This window comes from Numida meleagris, chromosome 3, assembly GCF_002078875.1.
Source record: "Numida meleagris isolate 19003 breed g44 Domestic line chromosome 3, NumMel1.0, whole genome shotgun sequence".
Lineage (NCBI taxonomy): Eukaryota > Metazoa > Chordata > Aves > Galliformes > Numididae > Numida > Numida meleagris.
The window spans coordinates 68,722,890-68,742,665 of NC_034411.1; the positions used below are offsets into that span (position 1 = coordinate 68,722,890).

The 19,776-nt window shown below is 37.4% G+C and overlaps 1 protein-coding gene across 3 annotated transcripts in view; it reads left to right on the forward strand.

Annotated features, from left to right (window-relative positions):
• Nucleotides 1-14,855, forward strand: part of PREP (prolyl endopeptidase) — a 103,487-nt gene extending 88,632 nt beyond the window's left edge. For 2 of the 3 annotated variants that reach the window (XM_021390980.1, XM_021390981.1), the window contains exons 12-15: nucleotides 4,017-4,111; nucleotides 6,772-6,903; nucleotides 11,448-11,604; nucleotides 13,958-14,855. In XM_021390980.1, the coding sequence (XP_021246655.1) occupies nucleotides 4,017-4,111; nucleotides 6,772-6,903; nucleotides 11,448-11,604; nucleotides 13,958-14,252 (679 nt within the window). In that variant the 3' untranslated portion in view covers nucleotides 14,253-14,855. Of the gene's footprint in view, nucleotides 1-4,016; nucleotides 4,112-5,966; nucleotides 6,082-6,771; nucleotides 6,904-11,447; nucleotides 11,605-13,957 lie in introns of those variants that run through there. The other variant, XR_002436681.1, reaches the window with a different exon arrangement.

Genomic DNA, 19,776 nt, shown 5'->3' on the forward strand with positions numbered 1-19,776 from the left:
AAAAAAAAAAAAAAAAAAGCAAAAATGACTACTATGTTTCTGGGTAAATATTCTTTTTTTTTTTTTTTTAACTTAAGGCTTTTGTAACTTTTTACAAAATGTTCCTACTTTTCCTATCATAGAATCATCTCAGTTGGAAAAGACCTTTAGGATCACCAAGTCCAACCATCAGCCAGACCTACTGAATACCATCACTAAACCAAATCCCTTAGTGCCACATTCACACAACTCATAAATACCTCCAGGGATGGGGACTGCACCTCTGCCCATGGGCAGCCCACTGCAATGCTTAACCACCATCTCCATGAAGAATTTCTTGCTAATATCCAGTCTAAACCTCCCTGGCACATTTTTAGATCATTGATTATTTACGGTGATCACCTTCTATCCTGTGTTTCTTCAAGTCAGTAAAATATTTTCTTGATGATATTTTGTATCCATCAGCATGAGCCAGCTCTTGGGCTTGGGAAGCTTGTTTTTTCTTAATTCAAAAAGGGACATTGCTTTTCACTTATACTCTAAAACTCACACACACATACACACACAAAAAAAAGTCTTTTTCCCTGAAAGCAATAGAAACAAATCAACAAGTAAGAGGATCCAAAAATAACTATGAGAATGATGGGCCAAAGTCATTAAGTCAGTTACAGCAGTGTTTTATTTTTGAATGCAAGCATGCATCTTTTATGTGTTCCTCTGGGCCGAAGAGGTGTATTTGGTAGCATTTCTAAAATGTGCACACTAGAGCACTGTCATTAATTATATACAGCCTCCATAGTGAGTGCAAGTTAAAATTGATGGAATTGGCACCTGTGGCTTGGCAGATCTGCTGTGGTAATGCTATTGCAAAGCCACCAATAATGCCTCAGATTCTGCTAATTACACTGCAGGAACCAGCATGTTTCCCTGTACTGTTCTGTGGGTGCCTCTGCAGGTGCAGTAGAAGCAATTTCTCATGCATCCAAAAATATGATTGATTGTGAAGCAGACTGTGAAATTGTATTTTACTGCTACAGGGCCAGATTCGACAAAGCCTTTAAACACAGAGATGGTGTAGGGAAAGTTTGTAAGCCCACAGAAAGGTCAAGCAACACCGCAGCCAGTGGTGCAGAATGCAAGATTACTCTTTTCTGTTTCTCTGTTACCACTGCCTCCTGTTCCATAAAAGCCAAGAAAGCAACAAAGTCCAGTGACTCAGGGATTCTGGGATTTTTTCCCTGCCACCAATGCACCAGACTGCATTTTTCCAAAGAAGAAAGCTGCAGCCATCAGCTGTAATACTCAATAGCATGTCAGTAATTCTAGGGGAAGTTCTTCTATTATTCTTGCTTGAAGCGCAGCTCCTCATATTGGTCTATACTGCATAACCCAACACTTTTTTTTCCAGTTTTTGTTATGCTTCTTAACGAAAGAGTGATAGGATTAGGAGAGCACTCTTCAGGGGAGGAACTGTCCTTTCCTCCCACAACTGGCTCCTTCCAACCCTGCCACACTTTTCTTTACTTTTCCTTTACTCTGCTCCCAGGAGAGAAGGGCAAACAGGACTGATGAGGAAATGGCTGTAAAGGCTGTCAGAGAGAGAAGGGAGCCAGACTTTTCCATACAGAAGGAGACAATTTCTAGACATCCAGGGCTACTGAACAGTTTACTGTGACTAAAACAGCAAGCTGACTTGAAATCGAATCTGGAAACAAGAACCTACCTGGAAAAAGAGGAGGGAATAGCAGGGTTTGGATGAAAATCGAATTTTGTGCTGTCTGGTAATTTCGGATTTTTTACTTTCTTAGAAGTTAGTAGATCTTGTTTCCTTGAATTTAAAATTGACTTTGAGAAAACATGTTATAAGCACTAGGCACATCCACCTCAAAATATCAGTCAAGTTAGAGTCTTGTCTCACTTTGTCACTGATCATACCCAAGTGAGTATTAATGAATAGTTATTTGCAGTGATATTACTAGATGTTTGTATTGGGAGTGTATGGTTGTAACATTATCAGAAGTGCCTAAATCCCAGTAGTACTGATGAGAGTGAACACAGATATACTAAGCCTTACTTACATTTTTGGCAGTGTAATGATTATTTCCACCTCTGGCCTTAATCCTTTTGAGGGTCTGTGCAATTGAAAGATAATTTGCTAAGGGAAATGGAGACTAACTTCCTATAATCAGTGACTGCATTAGAAACTCATCTGAAACTCAATATCTTAGGAGATCATAAGTCACTTTCAGCCCCTCTGAAAATTATCAAGGTGGCACCTCTGTTAGAGGAGTCTCCATGAACATGATGAACTCAAAAATTTGGTTCCATGTTGCTCAGATGCTTTGATTAAATATGTTGACTCCTCAGGCATTGTTTCCTTTTTAGAACATGGAAAGGAAGGGACTGTTATGGCATGTTTTGGTTTTAAAATAATCTCAGACAATACGTTTGGGTAGCAAATTCATACCCTACCTTCAATTCCTGTTCCTTGCACCCTTGGTTACTAGATAGATAAGTTGTACCCGAACTTTCTATTGATTTTGTCTGGGACAGAGACATGGAAAAGTAGTGCATAATGTTCTGAGATTTTGTGGCTTTAAAATAGCAAAATTTAAGAAGCCACCATCTTATGGGACAAGCTACTGTCAGACTACTGTACATTAGCAATGTATTAACCTGTAGAAATTGGATATCCTTCAGTTTGACAGAATAATGCTCTCTGACCTTTGCAGTGTGCTTATCGAATATCAATCTTACCAATGATCAACATGTCTCAGTGATCAAAGGAAAAATACTATTCACAGTTATGGACTTGAGAATTGATTTTACAGTAGCAGAGATCATTCATGCTATCTGATGGCCACAGATAGCCAGTCTGGGCTGAAATGTTTTTCTGACAGGTCATAAAAATGCAAAAGTCTCTAATCAGTCATCTTTCTGCTTTTTTCTTTGTTTTCTTAATCCTTGGAACATATGTCAAGACCTACTGCCAATACATATATAATTGCTCTGTGAAGTATGAAACATTTCCTTGTTTTGGTATTACATCCACATGAGAAACGCTATAAGACTACCGTCTTTCAGGACATTTCAGATGAGGAGTTGGGTAGGCTTAAAGGTAAAAAAGCCTAACCCTTGCTCTTATGATTGAATGGGATTAATTTTTGCAGTCTCTGGTCTCTTGCGTAAGCAAAGATTTCAAGTAAGAAATAAAATTTAAGTAAATTCAACTAAAAGAGAAATTTAAGCCTACTAGAGAGGAGGAAAAAAAAAGACTTCTTGGTATTAAGTTTGGATATTGACTGTCCTACTTAACATTAGTGTGGTTTTAAGTCTGGCGCTTCCACTACATTAAGCTACTGCCTCCACACATGAGAGATAAATATATCTTCTGAATTATTAAATATAACCTAGATTACTTAAATCTCTTTTTTAATAACAGTAATTTTAGTTTTTACTACTTGTTTTATATTTAACAAATCAAGTGGAAAATAATGAGGAAGGGGAATGACTAGGACTTGACTGCAGAGCCTGGCACAAAACAAGGGCAAATACAGTTTCATAAAGATCAAAGAAAAAGTGTTAAGCAGAAGCTGTATATACCAGCCCATAAACAAAAGTCATGTGCTGATCATTAGTCTTAATTCTTTGCTTTCTTCATTTGGGCTAAACTTTCCTTTCCTGAAAAAGCAAAGGACCCACTGAAGAGCTACAGTTAAAAAGCCTTGGGGGTCCAGTGGTACTGCATAGCTTAATTGCTGTCCCAGAGGCAGGACCACTGGCCATTCTCCTCAAGGGTGTGGGACTAAAGAAGAGCAGAATGGCTCTGGTTCCCTTTAAGAGGCTGCAGAGTGCTTCATTTCCACTGATAACCATTGAAAAGAACCTGGCTACTCAGGTTTGCCATCAGGGCAGGACTTTATTCATTATTTCGTCGTTGATCTTAGAACTTTCCCTCAAAGTATTTTTGTAATAGTGGTAGGAATACAAGTAGTTAAAAATAAGTAATAATAATAATCCTCTGCTTGCTTTTTTAGTGTGTCAAGACTTATTTTTGTGCGACACCTGGGGGGTGTTCTAGCAGTGGCGAACATCAGGGGTGGTGGTGAATATGGAGAGACCTGGCACAAAGGTAAATCAATCCAAGCTTAGCAACAAAACTGCAGGCCTAGCAGTGAGGCTGACAACATTTTCTCTTTGTCCCTCTTCCATACTCAAGTCTCATTTTGCCTTACATTTGTTCCGTAGAAAAGTCAGATTTTTTTCTTATTCATATGATCTCTAGTTTGCTCAGTGTTATCTGAAATTTACAGTGGATTTTCAGTTAATTTTTTGCATCCTAATTTGAATGATTTTGCACAAAGCATTTTCCAAGAAAGCTACTGTATTTTTAAAAGCAAGGTCAGTTTCCTAGATTATAGGATTGGAAATCCAGCTATTTATCATAAACAATCTTCCAAAGATTGACTGTATTGCAGGAGATCTGCCTCACTTTCACATACCTTTTACATTAGTTGTGATGCACATGACCCCATAGTTCTAGTTCCATAAGGCAGCACAACAATCTATTTAGTCTTTATTGGTATCGCAGAAAGAAATTAACCATTTGCAGAACCTTACAGAAGGTATGAACTTTGGAGTTCAGAATGTAATTCTTCTAGCTTTGTATGTTAGAAAACAAACATCAGCGGATTTGATTTTATGCAGTTTTTGAATAGATCCTTTATTATTATTATTTAGTGAGTGAGATTGTTTTCATATGATCTTTAATCAGCTCCATGTCTGACATGTCATGCACTCTGTACTTAGGAAATCCACCTGCTTGTAGGCAGACATTTTTTAAGTGACTTCAATGTTCCAGACCACTTGGAACACATCTGTCAATCTTTTTTCCCATATTCTTAGTACCTCAAAAGTATTTCTCTCCATATTTTTCCAGTACAGTCCTCCCTAAATCCTTTGATTGTCAACTCTTCTGATTGTTGATAATTTTCTGCATGCCTTCACCGGAAGAAAAAGCTGAAGAAAGTCCCTCTCAGATATGTAATATAACCACCATTAGTTGGTGATGATGCCTTTCTCATATCCCAAGAGTCTGGAGGATAAGTTGCTGGAGATCTTGTCAGTAAGGCAAATGCACCAGAACAGTGATGATGATGATGCAACATTTTGCACTGGGAGTAATCCATAATGACTTTGTATCAAACAAAACAGTATTCCCAGATCATTACATCTTGATATTACCATTTCATCTGTGGTAACTTTTTGTCTGGGTCATTTCCTTACAATTGAGTTAAGAAGTAATGGTTTCATAAATAGAAGCTATATGTGCTTGCAGATGCAGGATATTATTGCTAAAGATGAAGCATCCTTCATTAATTTTAATTTGCAGATTGGTTTGTAATAGGTTTTAATAAAATTTATCTTAATATAATAATGCTTCTTTATTCCACCTATTTCCTGCTTAATTTTGACCCAAGTCTTTTTTACAGTTGCAAAAATAGATACACATCTGTTCTTTGTTAACTCTAGAAGCAATTACAGGTTCACTGTATAGATCAGATCATGAGCTTACACTAGTTCAGAACTTGGAGGAAAGAGTAAGATTTGTTTATTTCTTCTTTTTTGCCACGCATTTGAAGACTTTTTTGTTGTCACAACACATCTTTCTTCAATAGTCTTGTTAATATGAGAATGTTCGTTATAAAATAAAATAATGCTTTGAATTCCACAAGGAAATCCGTATGATTAAAGGCTGGTTACCTTATCCGAATTTTGCAACATAGGAGTGAAGCATCCAATTTAAGTTGGGTGTATAGGGTCATTAATGGATGATGGAAATAGGCACCTTCATATTGTAGCTCATCCTGCTTATTTTAAGGTGGAATTAATTATCCTGAACCATAGTGAGAGCCTGGGCAATTAGTTTAGACTAAACTCCTTGGCTTTAAACAAAGTGGAAGGAACTGGAGTTCCATTTCTGCCAGGTACAAGCCCATGTTACCTGACTGGACCACAGCCTTTCCTTCAGGAATGTGAAGATATTCTCCCCAGATTGTTACAAGCATTTAATTGTCTGAGAAGGAATGTACCAGATCTAAGGTAGGGTAATCTTTGAGAAGCTGTTTTTAAGTCCCTTACCAAACAAGCATCTGAAGAGAGGAAGATGCTGATACTGAGGTTGGGTCATCTGTGAGTCCACTGGGTTGATATTCGTTCCGCATTTATAGCTCACTAATAAAATTCCTAACCAAGATGTGGTTCTGAATTTCTTATTTGACCACAGCTACATATCATCTGATTTGGAAACATAATAGGAAAAAAAGTAAATTACCAGCCACATATTCTATGTCCAAGAAATAAGAAGTGCTTATTTTATATAGGTGCAAATTTGAAGTTTTATCACCTTCAGAAACTGTCGCTGAGTTTAATGCTGTTAAAGTCCCATTAGATCAAGCCTCAAGTGGATTGTGTGGTCATTTTGTATATATTTTGTAATGCAGAGCTTTTAGCTTTATTATTACTGGTTTGGAATGTTACCTGGGACTCATTCCACAGTATAAGTATGTATTATTTAGAGTTTCTGAATGCATTAGAGTTATTGACAGAGCCATTTCATACTTGTTGTGTTGAAAGAATCTTTCACTTTTGCTGTCTTTCTGACCTGCATCAATTATTAAAATGTTCATGAACCTGGAATTGTTCCCAGGTATTTTTGCACACGTGTTTTCTGAAGAGATGGATTCACATGGGTTTTATGGAATCAACTGATTTGTTTTATTTTTGTGCTAGGTGGTATCTTGGCCAACAAACAAAATTGCTTTGATGACTTTCAGTGTGCGGCCAAATACCTCATCAAAGAGGGCTACACATCTCCAAAGAAGCTGACTATTAATGGAGGTTCAAATGGGGGCCTCTTAGTTGGTAAGAATTGCTTGTATATTTCCTGGGTTTGGTGCTGGAGTTTATCAAAGTAACATTTATCAATGTATCAGAACCTTTTTTCAAGAGTCGCCAGAATGTCAGTGCATTATATATATACAATTCTACTCTATTTGCCATTTACAAAGGACACGAGGATTCTGCAGCCTATAGCAAATACTGACTGCCATACTTACGATTACTGTCTTGTTTGCTAGTGCTAACGCCATGGTAGAATTACAGAGTAAGAATGCATTAAAAAAAAATCTGTTTTTCATTTCTTAAGGCTAATTAGTATGAAACAATAACTGAATAATCAGAAAATCTGTTACATGGCATTCAGGAAATTTTGTGTGGCCTATGGCATAAGACAGAATCCCATGTTCTGCTGTCCTTCATCAGAGTTTCTTATTCAGACTTCCTGTAGGCATGCATTCTCATTCCTGGAGGAAAAATGATAACATGACATTTCTGCATTTTAAGGCCTTTGTACAAGGACACGTGACTGTTTGACTCTAATTGTATAGTTAAAACATGGTGACAAATAAATCCAGGAATGTCTCTTGTGCTGCGAGACACTAAATTCAGGTACTTGAAAAAGTCATGGGCTTTTGAGGGACTTTGTAAATGTAATGCTGTTACAAATGCATCTTGTTCACTGCTATGTTCTTAAATTCAAGGAAATTAATAGCCTTCTCAGAAAAGTTTGCACAAAGAAATCTCATATTCTGAGCAGTATTTTAAAAGCTATAACATTTATTTCTGATTATATCTTAGTATCTAAAAGTGGTAGAATAAAAAAGAAGTTATTTGATTCAGTCTTGGCAGAAGGAAACACAAAAGAACAATGTTGTGGTTAGTTTGGATTATTTTAAAAACAACGTGAGAGACATGAGACAGTATGACAGAGATGAGCTACTCATGTGAAAAACATCTAGTTTATTGGAAATGAGCGGATTTATTAAGACCACCCTTTGCATGCTCTGCTTTTTATACTACTCTCTATTTAACAGCTGCTGAATACTGACTGTTGATTATTTTTTTGTTGTTGTTTTTCAGTGAACTAATATCTTGTATAAGAAACAAGATTTGGAGTTACACAACTCTTTGAGCAATCTTGGCCACAATTGTTTTAAAGGCAAACATGTAAAGTTATATTTTTGCATATTTGCTTCTCAGGTGGCAGAAGGTATTAGTGTATTGTAAATAACAACGGCAATAGAAATGGATAAAAATCATAGAGGAAAAAAGGTTTTGCTCATCATTGGGAGTACAACCATTACAAAAGTCCATTTTATGTGAGCACAAATATATGTATGAAAATTCAGTTAAACTTCCAACACGTTACATAGCTTCTGTAAATAGTGTTTTATGCTTACTTGGACTTCAGTTTCACCCGGGATGGGATTCATCCTACTCAGATTTAGTCAGCAAAAAAAAACATCAGTGTTTCTTCCTGAACAAGTCAACTGGGCACCTTCTTTAAGTTAGGGGAAGTGAGTGACATCCTGCAGAGTGCATGTCATGCCTGTATGAGAGAGACGCTGTGAGTCTAGGTATCTCTGTTGTGAAAGGTCTAGTGTTAGAAACCTTCTATTGCAATTGCTGACTAATTACAGTCCAGCTGGGTTTCTTTGTTCTTAATGAGCCAGATACAAATAGGTGAATTTAGGAAATACTTAACTGCTTTTTCAACTTAAGTTTTGCAGTAGGTGTTCATACAACACTAGCAAGCATAACTGATACATTAAGTGCAAGGATCTAGTGCCAGATTTTCTTAGTTTTCATTTTCTGAGGGGAAAAAATGATAAAGAAGAGTACTGTCATTCTTCCAAAATACTGTTCCTTTTTAGTCTTAACTAACAGGAGGTATCTCTGAGGAGCACAGGGCTCTGAAATCTTGCCTCATTGAGTTGAAAAACAAGACTTCCTTGTCCTGCAGGATATGATCCCAAAGCTCAGCATGGCAGCACAGCTGTGACCTGAAAACCTCCTTCATGCAAATACAGCATTTGTCCTCTTGTGTTTGCTTAGGCAAACAGTTCTGAGGCTTTGGTACCAAATCTTAAAGCTCAGTGTGTAGAGGGATAAAATTAATGAATAAATTGTTGTTCCAGATTACAGCTCCATAATGCATATAATTATGACTAAGAAAAGGGATGTAATGGGAACCAATAAGTGGCTCCGAAAGTGATTTCTTACTGAAGTAATTATTCTGAGAGCTAGGAACAGCAGTTTTGATATAATCCCGAGCAACGTGCAGTCCTTCAAGAGATGTTTTGCAATGAAGAATTGAATGAATTCAATCTTACGATAGGTGGCATTTTTTTTCCTACCAGAACAGCATTTCTCTTCAAAAAAGGAAATGACTTGAAAAGGGGGGATCTGATGAAAAGGTTCAGATAAAAGGATGAAGAGCTTTTAGACAGCAGCCTTATATAAGAAAAATACTTAGGAAGTATAGTTACATATCAGAGATGGCTAGAAGTAAAATGACATCCTCCAGAAAACAGAAATCAGATTCAACTGAAGAAAATAGGATAAAAATAAACTTTGACAGGGACTGGTGGACCACAGGAGATTGAGCAAATTGCTAACAACATAAAGGTTGGTAATGAAAACTTTCTGTGCATATCAGAAGCAGGAGGCTGACCAGAAAATCGTTGGGGCTGTGCAGGAGCACTAAATAAAGATAACGGCAAAGGAGAACAAGGAAATGGTTCATTTCTGTTGATGTTCCTTCCTACAGAGCGTTGGGATTTCCCTTCACCGGTCTCTCCTCGTGGGTGATACTCTGAGGAATTGCCTCAAGCTGAAGCATTAGCAAAGAGGTTTTAGAATAAATCAAATGAAAAATCATGTCTTGCCAGGACCAGATGGTACACACACAAGACCCTAAGTGAATTCCAATGTGAAATTGCAGACTACTAAGCCTGAATGTCTGATGAACAGAAGGGGACAAGTGTAATGCCAATTTTTAAAATGGTTCATGGCTGACCACAAACTCCATATCAGTAAATCTGACTTCTGTAACAGGCAAGCCAATTGAAACCGATAAATAATAGTTGACACACTTGGGGAAGAATTTTGCAGGCTGAAGTTACAGCTTGAAATCTTAGAGCTATTTGAAGGAGTCAGGGAGCATATGGTGCATGTAACAGTGATCTGGTTATTCTTGGATTTTCACAAGCTTTTGACAAGATCTCAAGACTTTGAAATAAGGTTCTTGTTGAGTTGGAAGGAAGATTGCTGTTGCGATATCCTGGTTAGCAGAAAGCAAAGAATGGGAATAAATAATCTCTTTTCACAGTGGACAAAAATGAGGAGCTTAAGAATTTGAGAAAGCCTGTACCTAGATTTGGATACACAGTGATGAGCTCTGAATTAAGGAAGGGATGTTGGGATCCACTGTGGTAGTTAAATGAAATTCTAGGTACTGTTATATCTTATGGTACAAGAAAGTATGGGGAATTTGTAAAATCATTGGGTAATAGATTTAAATCAAGCAACAGATACTGGAATTGAAGAACTCATTGCTGCAGAATATCGTAACAATAGATGAATAAACCTTAAGAAAGGGAATAGATAGATTTATGGAGGATACTTGTTTTGATGGCTGAGGATAAACTCCAACTCAGGAAAAAACAACCAACTAGTTGCAAAAGATGACAATGTACAGGAAATCTTTCAGTATTTTCTGTATTTAAAGCTTTTTCCAGAGCATCTGCCAGTTGTCACTCTTGTAAATTGAACATGGAGCTAGATGGGCCTAGTCCAGTTATTTTTTTATAATATGAGACAAGCGTTATTCTTAAAGCAATTGTCCCTTTCAGAAGTAGGGAAATGAAAATAATAAAAAGAAAAAAATACCACAGTAACCTTTTTTTATTAAAATGAGGTTATTCCACTGATTTTGTGAAAGTTTGCTTTCGTTAGAACTCTTTTCATATGAATTGACATAGTAATTATGGAAGAAAACTTATCAGTAAATGGAGAATTTTGCTCCTTAACGTCCTTTACTTTGTTGACAATGATGTTCAGCACACTTCAATTTCAGTAGTCCAAAAGTTCACATATTTAACAAGTGCATTTCTCCTAGCAAACTCTGTTTGCTAGTTTGGAAGACATTTTTTCTAAGAGCAGTGTTTAGTGCTTTAATAGGAAATAGCTCTTAAGTTCTTTAGAAAATACCAGCTTTGAGAGTTATAATTGTTATCCATTTGTATGTTTGCTTTCAGTTTTTCTTAGAAGACTATTTCATTTCATATACCTTGGCAAGCTTCTCTCATTGCAATTGGTTTTATTTTAGATATTTTGTATTCAAGTTCTTTGGCTTCAGATATTACATGGGAAATCTATATTTCTTACCACATTGTTTTACATTAACAGTTCTCTATTTTTTTTTTCTTGTATAAACTTGGGAGTTTCTTTTTAAAAGACACCTTTGTAGAAGTTTTTCTGACAATAACTTACTGTTATTGGACCTTTTACTGCTGAGTTTAATTCTTTAAGATATTAATACTAATAGAGTTGTTTTCCTCTCGAAGCTGCCTGTGCTAATCAGCGTCCTGACCTCTTTGGATGTGTTATTGCCCAAGTGGGAGTCATGGATATGCTAAAGTTCCACAAGTACACCATTGGCCATGCTTGGACTACTGACTACGGTTGCTCTGAGCATAAAGAGCAGTTTGAATGGCTGTGCAAGTAAGTGTCTTTAAATACTTCTGTCATTGTTAAAATACAAACTCTGCGCAACAGTTTCGGATTGTCGTGATAAATAGCTATTCTGAGAATTACTTCATTCTTTTCCCACATTGGATTTACGGAATTTAGAGTTTCTTTGCAAGTCAGCTTTGCACGAGAACAACTCTCTTCAAAGCCCTGTTGAGTTAGCTGATTATGGTTTCTAAGACCATATTCTGTGAGCAGCTTTAACGTTTTGTAAGGCACTCTTTCTGAATAATGCCTGCTTTAGGCTGTCACAACAGAGTACTCTCAAGTGAACCACTATGTAAATAGTATTTTTTATGATGGGGTAGAGACAGTGACCATTATGAATTGTATTATACAATGCAGATAGGATTTATTTGTAGGAATTGAATGGCAGTAGACCACAACAGGATATTAATTCAGTTCTTAGGTTCTTGCTAAGAGTTCTGGAAAGATTACTTAGAAGGGGAAAATAAAACAGACACTGTGAGAGAACAGCAGTGGTCTGCACACTCGATATGGTCACTAATGACTGTGTTAAAATATGTTATATCATTTAAAATTATTTTTCTGGCATCTCATCTCCTGTTACTGTAATTGTATTCCTTTAATAATGAAGTTGGCATTACAGGAGAATGCCTCAGACATGCTGAACTATTTGGTTTGTCTGAAATACGATAGTGTTTAGATAATACAAAATGCATATGCTACAAGTACACTGAGATCTAACTTATCTACAGCATTTATTAAAAAAACTAGCAATGTCAAGTCCAATTACTAGATAATCAGTTGGGCCCATTGTAATTAGGTTGTTCCAAGATCCCCAGTTGTTCAATTTAAGGTTTCAGTGGCAAACACATTTTATATGTACACTGCACAAAACAATTAACAAATTTCATAATTTATCTTTCATCATTAGTTTTTGAAAAGATTGTTTGCTGTAAAATGATCCAAGTAATCTTGATTATTTTGAACAGTAAAATTTGCCTGAACATCTGGAAGTCCAGATATTCTGAAGTGGAAGGAAAGTTTTAAATTCATTCTATGGTTAGGAGATATGCATCTGTAGAAAGGAGTCATTCTGTACCTACTTATTGACATGTGTTTAACTCACAAAACCTCAATGCATAATTTTAAAAACTTACAATATTTACATGCTAAATAATACCTGAAATATTTCTACTTGGTGAATTTCTTTAAGCTGCTTTGCTTCCTGTTCAACAACTGGCAATGGCACATCAAATCTTCAAATATAGCAAGATAGAGAATGTTTCAAAAATGTCATCTTTTCAGATACCCAAAAAATACCCTAGCTTACTAGACTGCCTTGTACTGAACACCTTTTAACATTTTTTAAAACAAATTGTCATCTAGAAGTTCACTTACATTGTTCCTTAAGTGGAAATGAGGGAGCTAGGAATCTGTTAGGTTAGACAATCAAATATTGTCATGTGTTCTTAAAAACAATTTGGGATTACTTAATGGATACTCATCTAAATGTGAGATTAATTAAAAAAAACAGAATCCACTTTGTATTTTCTGTGATGAAGTAGGAAAAATCAATTGTATCCTACTCTTGATTTTTAAAATGTAAGGTTATTCCTTGGTTAGATGGAATTCTCTGACTATTAAATTCAATTTATAATGTCAGAGAGTTTTTTTTTTGTTGTTGAGGTATGTAGATATATCTTTTATCTTATGCTGCAGTAGTTAAAAAAAAATGTAAATTCTCCTGCAAAGAAAACAAGATTTCTAAGTAAGATAATTTGTTACTCAAAGAAGTATGAATCAGTCATCCATCATAACCCAGAAAACTTACAGTTCTTCTTTCAGTTTCCTGCATGATATTCCTCCAGAGTACATGCATGTTCAAAAGTGGTATAAATATTGGAGGGAGTAAATTTTAGTAAATATGTACAGTACTTGTTGTTTACCATCAGCAGCTGTTTCCAAATTTGCATGGAAGGGAGCCATTCATTCACATGCAGACCCGGAATTCATATCTGTGCTGGAAAAAAAGTCTTCATCTCCTTGCTTCCCAGCCGAATGGTTCCTGCAGCGAGCTTTACAGCTTCTGCTGTTCTTTCCCTGTTGCCCATTCCTGCTATTTTGATATTTCTGTGAGATGTATGCATGCACCTCTGTAAATTAAAGAAATGTATTTGCTTCACGTTTGAGAGCCAGTGATCTGTTATGTATCATTTGCCAGTAGTGCAATTCTGGTATGTGCAAAAGAGAGTTGTAGTATTGAGTGCTATCAAATGTCACTGTGATAATTTCACTGGGAGAGGACCTTCTTATTGGATCTTGAGAAGAAAATACATAAATGTTTGTGTACTCTTCTCAGGTATTCTCCACTTCACAATGTTAAACTACCAGAAGAAGATGGCATCCAGTATCCCTCTACACTGCTGCTCACAGCAGACCATGATGATCGCGTGGTCCCTCTGCATTCACTGAAGTTTATTGCTACTCTGCAGTATGTTGTGGGCCGAAGCCGTAAACAAACCAATCCACTTCTCATCCATGTTGACACCAAAGCTGGGCATGGAGCAGGAAAGCCAACTGCTAAAGTTATAGAAGAAGTGTCAGATATGTTTGCTTTTATAGCACGTTGCCTAAATCTTGATTGGATTGAATAGGCAAAATGCTTATTACTGTCTCCTTTAGGAAAAAAAAAGGGCTTTGACACCATTTAAGACCAACCAGACTACTACTTGGTGTAGTACTTACATTTAAGAACTGCAGTTCAATATTTTATTGATCCAACCTGCTATGGAATTTTGATCTGTGCTTCCCTTTTTTTAGAGTTTCTTTGAATTTCTTTTCTACTGCATTTCAAATTACATATTAAGTAGCATGTTCAAATACATAGCTGAGCTACTGTCAGTGCTGTTGTGAACATCTAGATTCCAGAGTTAGTGTTAGTTGAGCTGATTTCATCTAAACAATTTTAATGTATTTTGCACCTATAAACATATCCAGGCCATCTGTAATTAAATGTAAGTACTGTCCACATACAAGAACTCTGAGCATACTTTATTTACGCAGTAACTTATTTAAGAATGAAAATTTAAAGTGTTCTTTGATAATCATGAAATATTGAGGAGATAGTTATCTAGGTAATTAATTACCCAAATATTATTAAAAACCTTATATTATTTCATATTGTTTGTAACAGTGTGTTACGGTCTATAATAATGTTGCTAAATTGTTTTTTCTTTACAAAAAGACTTGAAAATGTCCCTGTTTTCTCTTCTGTTGTTTATTTCCACATAGAAGAGAAAATTGGAGGCAGGAAAACTTGAAGAACTCTTCAGATTCTCACTCTGTTCCAGTCACGATATGCATATACACTTCATAGTGTTGCCTGTCTACTGTTAACTCTTCAACTATTTTTAAACTGTAGACAGATTTGTCTAAGTTGTTCAAGTCCAGATTTTTCCTAATGCATATGACAGAATATTCTCTAACGTGCCAAAATTTGAAGATGCACGTGTAACCTTGTCCTGGCTGCAAAACAACAAAAGCACATAAGCAGGCTCCCTAATGATTTGACACGCACACAGTATTTGAACTGCCATTTCATTACTTTGATTTGGCTGTAGAGCCATTAAATAGATATGAGTAGAAGTTGTCTAGTAGCTGTCTAAACTTTGATGCGCTGCAGCAAGATGATTTTTATTTTGAGGACAGAAAGGTTTTCTACCATTTGTTATTAGTCTTGTTGCCCATCAAGAAAATACTGCTGCTTCTCAGTTTTGGATAAACTGATACACTCTTCCAGAATCACGTTTGTCATCATATTCATACTTGGATCCCAAGGCTTGTGTTTGAGCTGTGGGCTCAAGAGCTTTATCTCTAAGCAAGTAATGTCTCAACCTGGGAAGAGGGAGTGGTATTTAAAAAGAGAGTACACTGCTGTTTGTACCAAGTTCACATTGTTTCTCTCACGTTCAGCGACTTTTCCTGATTCACTCTGTAGCCTGGGAAGGGTCATGCCTCCAAAGCCCTTATAATGCATAATCTGATTTGGTGGGGGGGGGAGGGGGAGGGAATAAAAAGATTTCTGCTTTCATAACAAGTTCTGTAATGGTAAACCTGTATATGATCTGGGGCTTTTTTGTGAACTCTGGACATTATTTTTACCAAATAATCTATGGACTGCTATATGCTGATCACAGCACTGAATTGAACAATCAAACTAGAGGGATTTTTTTTTTTATTCCTCCAGCTGTGAAAATGGATACAGGTTCAGCCTCTCACCCTGAACCTTATCTCACAGACGTGAACTATTTTCTAAGATCATTTTGGAATTTTTAACAGCTGTGCTGTAGGGGCAGGAATGAAGCTGATGATAGAAAGCTGGGACGATTGTCTGACACACCAGAAGACTGTGCTGCAATTCAGCAAGACCAGGAAAGACTGGAGAGTTGGGCAGAGATGAACACTATGAGGTTCAACAAGGGCAAGTGTAGAGTCCTACACCTGGGAAGGAATAACCGTGTATATCAGGACAGGTTAGGGGCTGACCTGCTGGAAAGGAGTTCTGCAGAGAAGGACCTGAGTGTCCCTGTGGACAACAGGTTGGCTATGAGCCAGCAGTGTGACCTTATGGCCAAGAAGGCTACTGGGATCCTGGGATGCATTAAAAAGTGTGTGGCCAGCAGGTCGAGGGAAGTGATCCTCTCCTGCTCTGCCCTGGTGAGGCCACATCTGGAGTAGTGTCCAGTTCTGGGCTCTCCAGTTGAAGAAAGACGGGGAACTTCTGGAGAGAGTCCAGTGGAGGGCCACAAAGATGATGAGAGGCCTGAAGCATCTCCCTTGTGAGGAAAGGCTGAGAGACATGGGGCTGTTCAGCCTGGAGAAGACTGAGAGGGGGATCTTATCAATGCTTACAAATATCTACAGGAAGGGTGTCAAGTGGATGGGGCTGGGCTCTTTTTGGTGGTGCCCAGCAACAGAACAAGGGGCAATGAGCACAAACAGGAACATAGGAAGTTCCTTCTGAACATGAGGGAAAAAATTCTTGATTGTGAGGGTGACAGAGCACTGGAACAGAGAGGATGTGGAGTCTCCTTCTCTGGAGATATTCAAGACCTGCCTTGATGCTTTCCTCTGTAACCTTCTGTATGGAACCTACTTTACCTGGGGGTTGGACTACATGATCTTCAGTGGTCCCTTGCACCCCCTACGATCCTGTGACCTTCAAGTGCGGTGCCATCTTTGAAAGTAACACCCCAGAGCATCTAGACTCTTCTTGAATGTTACGGTATCAACAGGGCAGAGGTTTTTCTCTGAGCAAGAGCTTTGCATGATAGGGTTTGTAGAAAGTAGGATCCTTGGATAATTGTGAAACAGAGCTGAATTATATTGGTGCCTTGAATCTCAAATCCTTGAGCGTAGCCACCTCAGTCATCTTTTCGGTCTTTGTTTTACCTTGTTCTCTAGCTGCTCAAACACATTTTCTGTTTTTACCAGTAGATAATGTGGGGAATTTGGAAACATTCATTTCTCTTTGAGTGGCAATCCAGAGTATTGAAGGTGGAGCTACCAGTCACAAAATAACTATTCAGGAATCCCCCTATAAAATGCTATTATCTGTATTAGAAAGGCATTTTATTTAGATAGTAAGGTCTTAGTTCTGATACTTTAATTGATCTTAAGTAGGTATTCCAAGTATAAGATTCAGGTTTCAAAAAAGTGTGATATTGCAGAGCTGTCCTATTGACTGCGTTGCTCCTTCTAGCACAGAAAGGACGATGGCCCCGAATGGAATCCATATTAACTCCAAGCAAGTAATACTCTTGTAATACACTGGAATTTAAACCTTTAAGGTTTCAGTTGAATAGACCTGGAACCAAACAATTCCTGGTGTAAAAAAACATAATGAAATTTCAGTTAATCTGCTTTCAAGGGTAACTTCTCTGTACAGTGGTAATGCTATTTCATGGAGAGGCTCTGTATTTTGTGCCTTTTATTTCCAGTGCATGAAGCAAAATTCACTCAAGTCCTATAAGAGGCTTATGTTATATAAGCTAAAATCTGTTTTTAAGTAGAAATAAATGAGCTTTTCACACAGTACTCCCTTCCAGTATTCTTCACAGCTAATGTAAAGATATCTTAGTTGTCTTTGCCTCCATGAGAATACATTTGCATCAGAGTTGATATATGTGAAAAGAGTTGGAAGTATTTTAAAAGTTTTCAGTCTTCATATTCTTCATAGAAAGAGCAAATTAATTTTGCTCATACTGGAGTTTATTTAATTTTTGGTAGCTGAGGAAAAAAAAAAACAACGCGAGTATAGATGGATGCTGAACCCTCCCCCCCAGTATAACTGCCAACATCTAAGGGAAGAAGAAGGGCAGTTGGCTGTGGGTGTGTAAGAGTAAGGGGCGGTTAAGATAGAATTAGGAAACACCTGTTCCCACACCCAGAACTTCTCCTGTTTCACCAGGATTTTCTTGACGTGAGTTTTCTTGGCCATCTGTCTGTAGGAAGGCAGAAACATGAGCAGCAGTTCTTTGGATTTGATACACCAAGCAACAGCTTTCAGACATCTATGTTTGAAAGGTGATGTCAGGTCATTTAATTTTAGCTTAAGGCAGCCCTGAGGGGCTGCCTGAAGATCTGCATATAGACTCTTCCTGTCAGCCTCTCCTGTGAAAGGGGTTTTCCAAGCTGAGTAGGATTTAGGGGGGAGGGCTGAGGGAGGCGCTTGGAAGCCAAGCTAATAAACAAGCACCCAATTTTCTGCCAAGCTCTTCTATTTTGAAAGTCTTTAGTTAGACAGCTTTTGTGCAATTGCCTCTTTTTGCAGACCTGTCAGGATTTGGATAGTCCATGCTGTTTGAACAGCCAGGTTTGGCAACTTTTTTCAGTTCTCCATATGTTCTTTTAATTATTTCTGCCTTACTATTATTGTGTGCCAGGAAAATAAAAAGCATTCCTCCAGTTTGTTTTTTTTCCCCCTTACCATTGAAGAAAGAGGAGGTGAGGTAGCCTTCCAATTCTCTTGTCTCTGAAGATAGTGAAGGTGTGTTCTCATATAACATTACTCCTGAATAATCCTATACTGTTTCTAAACAATCTCACATCTTCCATATATTCATGGCAGAGAGATCCCCGTATTGGAGTCCCTGAGTGGAAACTAGACCAGCTACTGGCATCTGCAGAAATAATATGGAGTTCTGGACTAGAAGGACTGTGATTTGGCCATTTCCCCCAGTTTTTCATAAGAAAACTAACTGAAAATTCAACTCTTAAAACCAAAGCTGAGCAATAACATGTCAGAATCTCTGCTCTGTAGGCACCCCTCTACATTTATAGCAGGAGTAACAGAGGCAAGGAACAAACCTGCTTGCATCCTTACCCATAGCAGGGTAAATTTAATTCTGAAGGTCTGAATAGTGAGGGTTGATCAATTCATGGTGGTTTTCACTAAAGATTTCTAGCTTCCACAGCAAATGCAACATGAGTGCTGGAGTCAGTGGATCAATGTCTGCAAAAGTGACATTTCTGGCCTGGTGCATGCTGTTCAGAAGACAAATGTTATTGTATGCATTCTACTTTCAGTGCGTATCAGGCCTTCTGTGTGCAAAAAGGAAAGATACGTTCTTCTTGAACACCTTAAAGTGTGTGTTTTAACTACCATGCATGTTAGATAGGCATCTGATAGTGCTAGCTAAAGCATTAACCTTGACATTTGTCTATAACCTAAGCAGTGCCCTGTTAGCCCAAAAATATTCTCTGTAGTTTTCATCTTAACGTTACTGTAAAAATATAGCAGAAATAATCAGATGAAAAGCAAAAGAGCTTAATTTTGTACTATCTATATTGTCTTGACCCTTTCGGTGTGTTAGATGGACGTTTATTTTCCAAGTTCCAAAACAAACATTCCCCCAGAAGTGAAGAGGGATGGAATTCCCTGGATTTAGGAAATGAGGTCACACACCATGCAGACCCAGCCAAAGATTGAGCAACTCAAAATACCTTAATTCAGCAGAGGCACCTGGGCTCGTAGGTGGGAATTCCATTTAGTTCTTAACATCATCATTTTTGCACTACTTTTCTTTCTCTGTGAAGAGCTGTACATCACCTCTGACATTTCCTTAGTATATTAAATATTAAATTACATTGCATTTCAGTCATGCTATCAAATATATT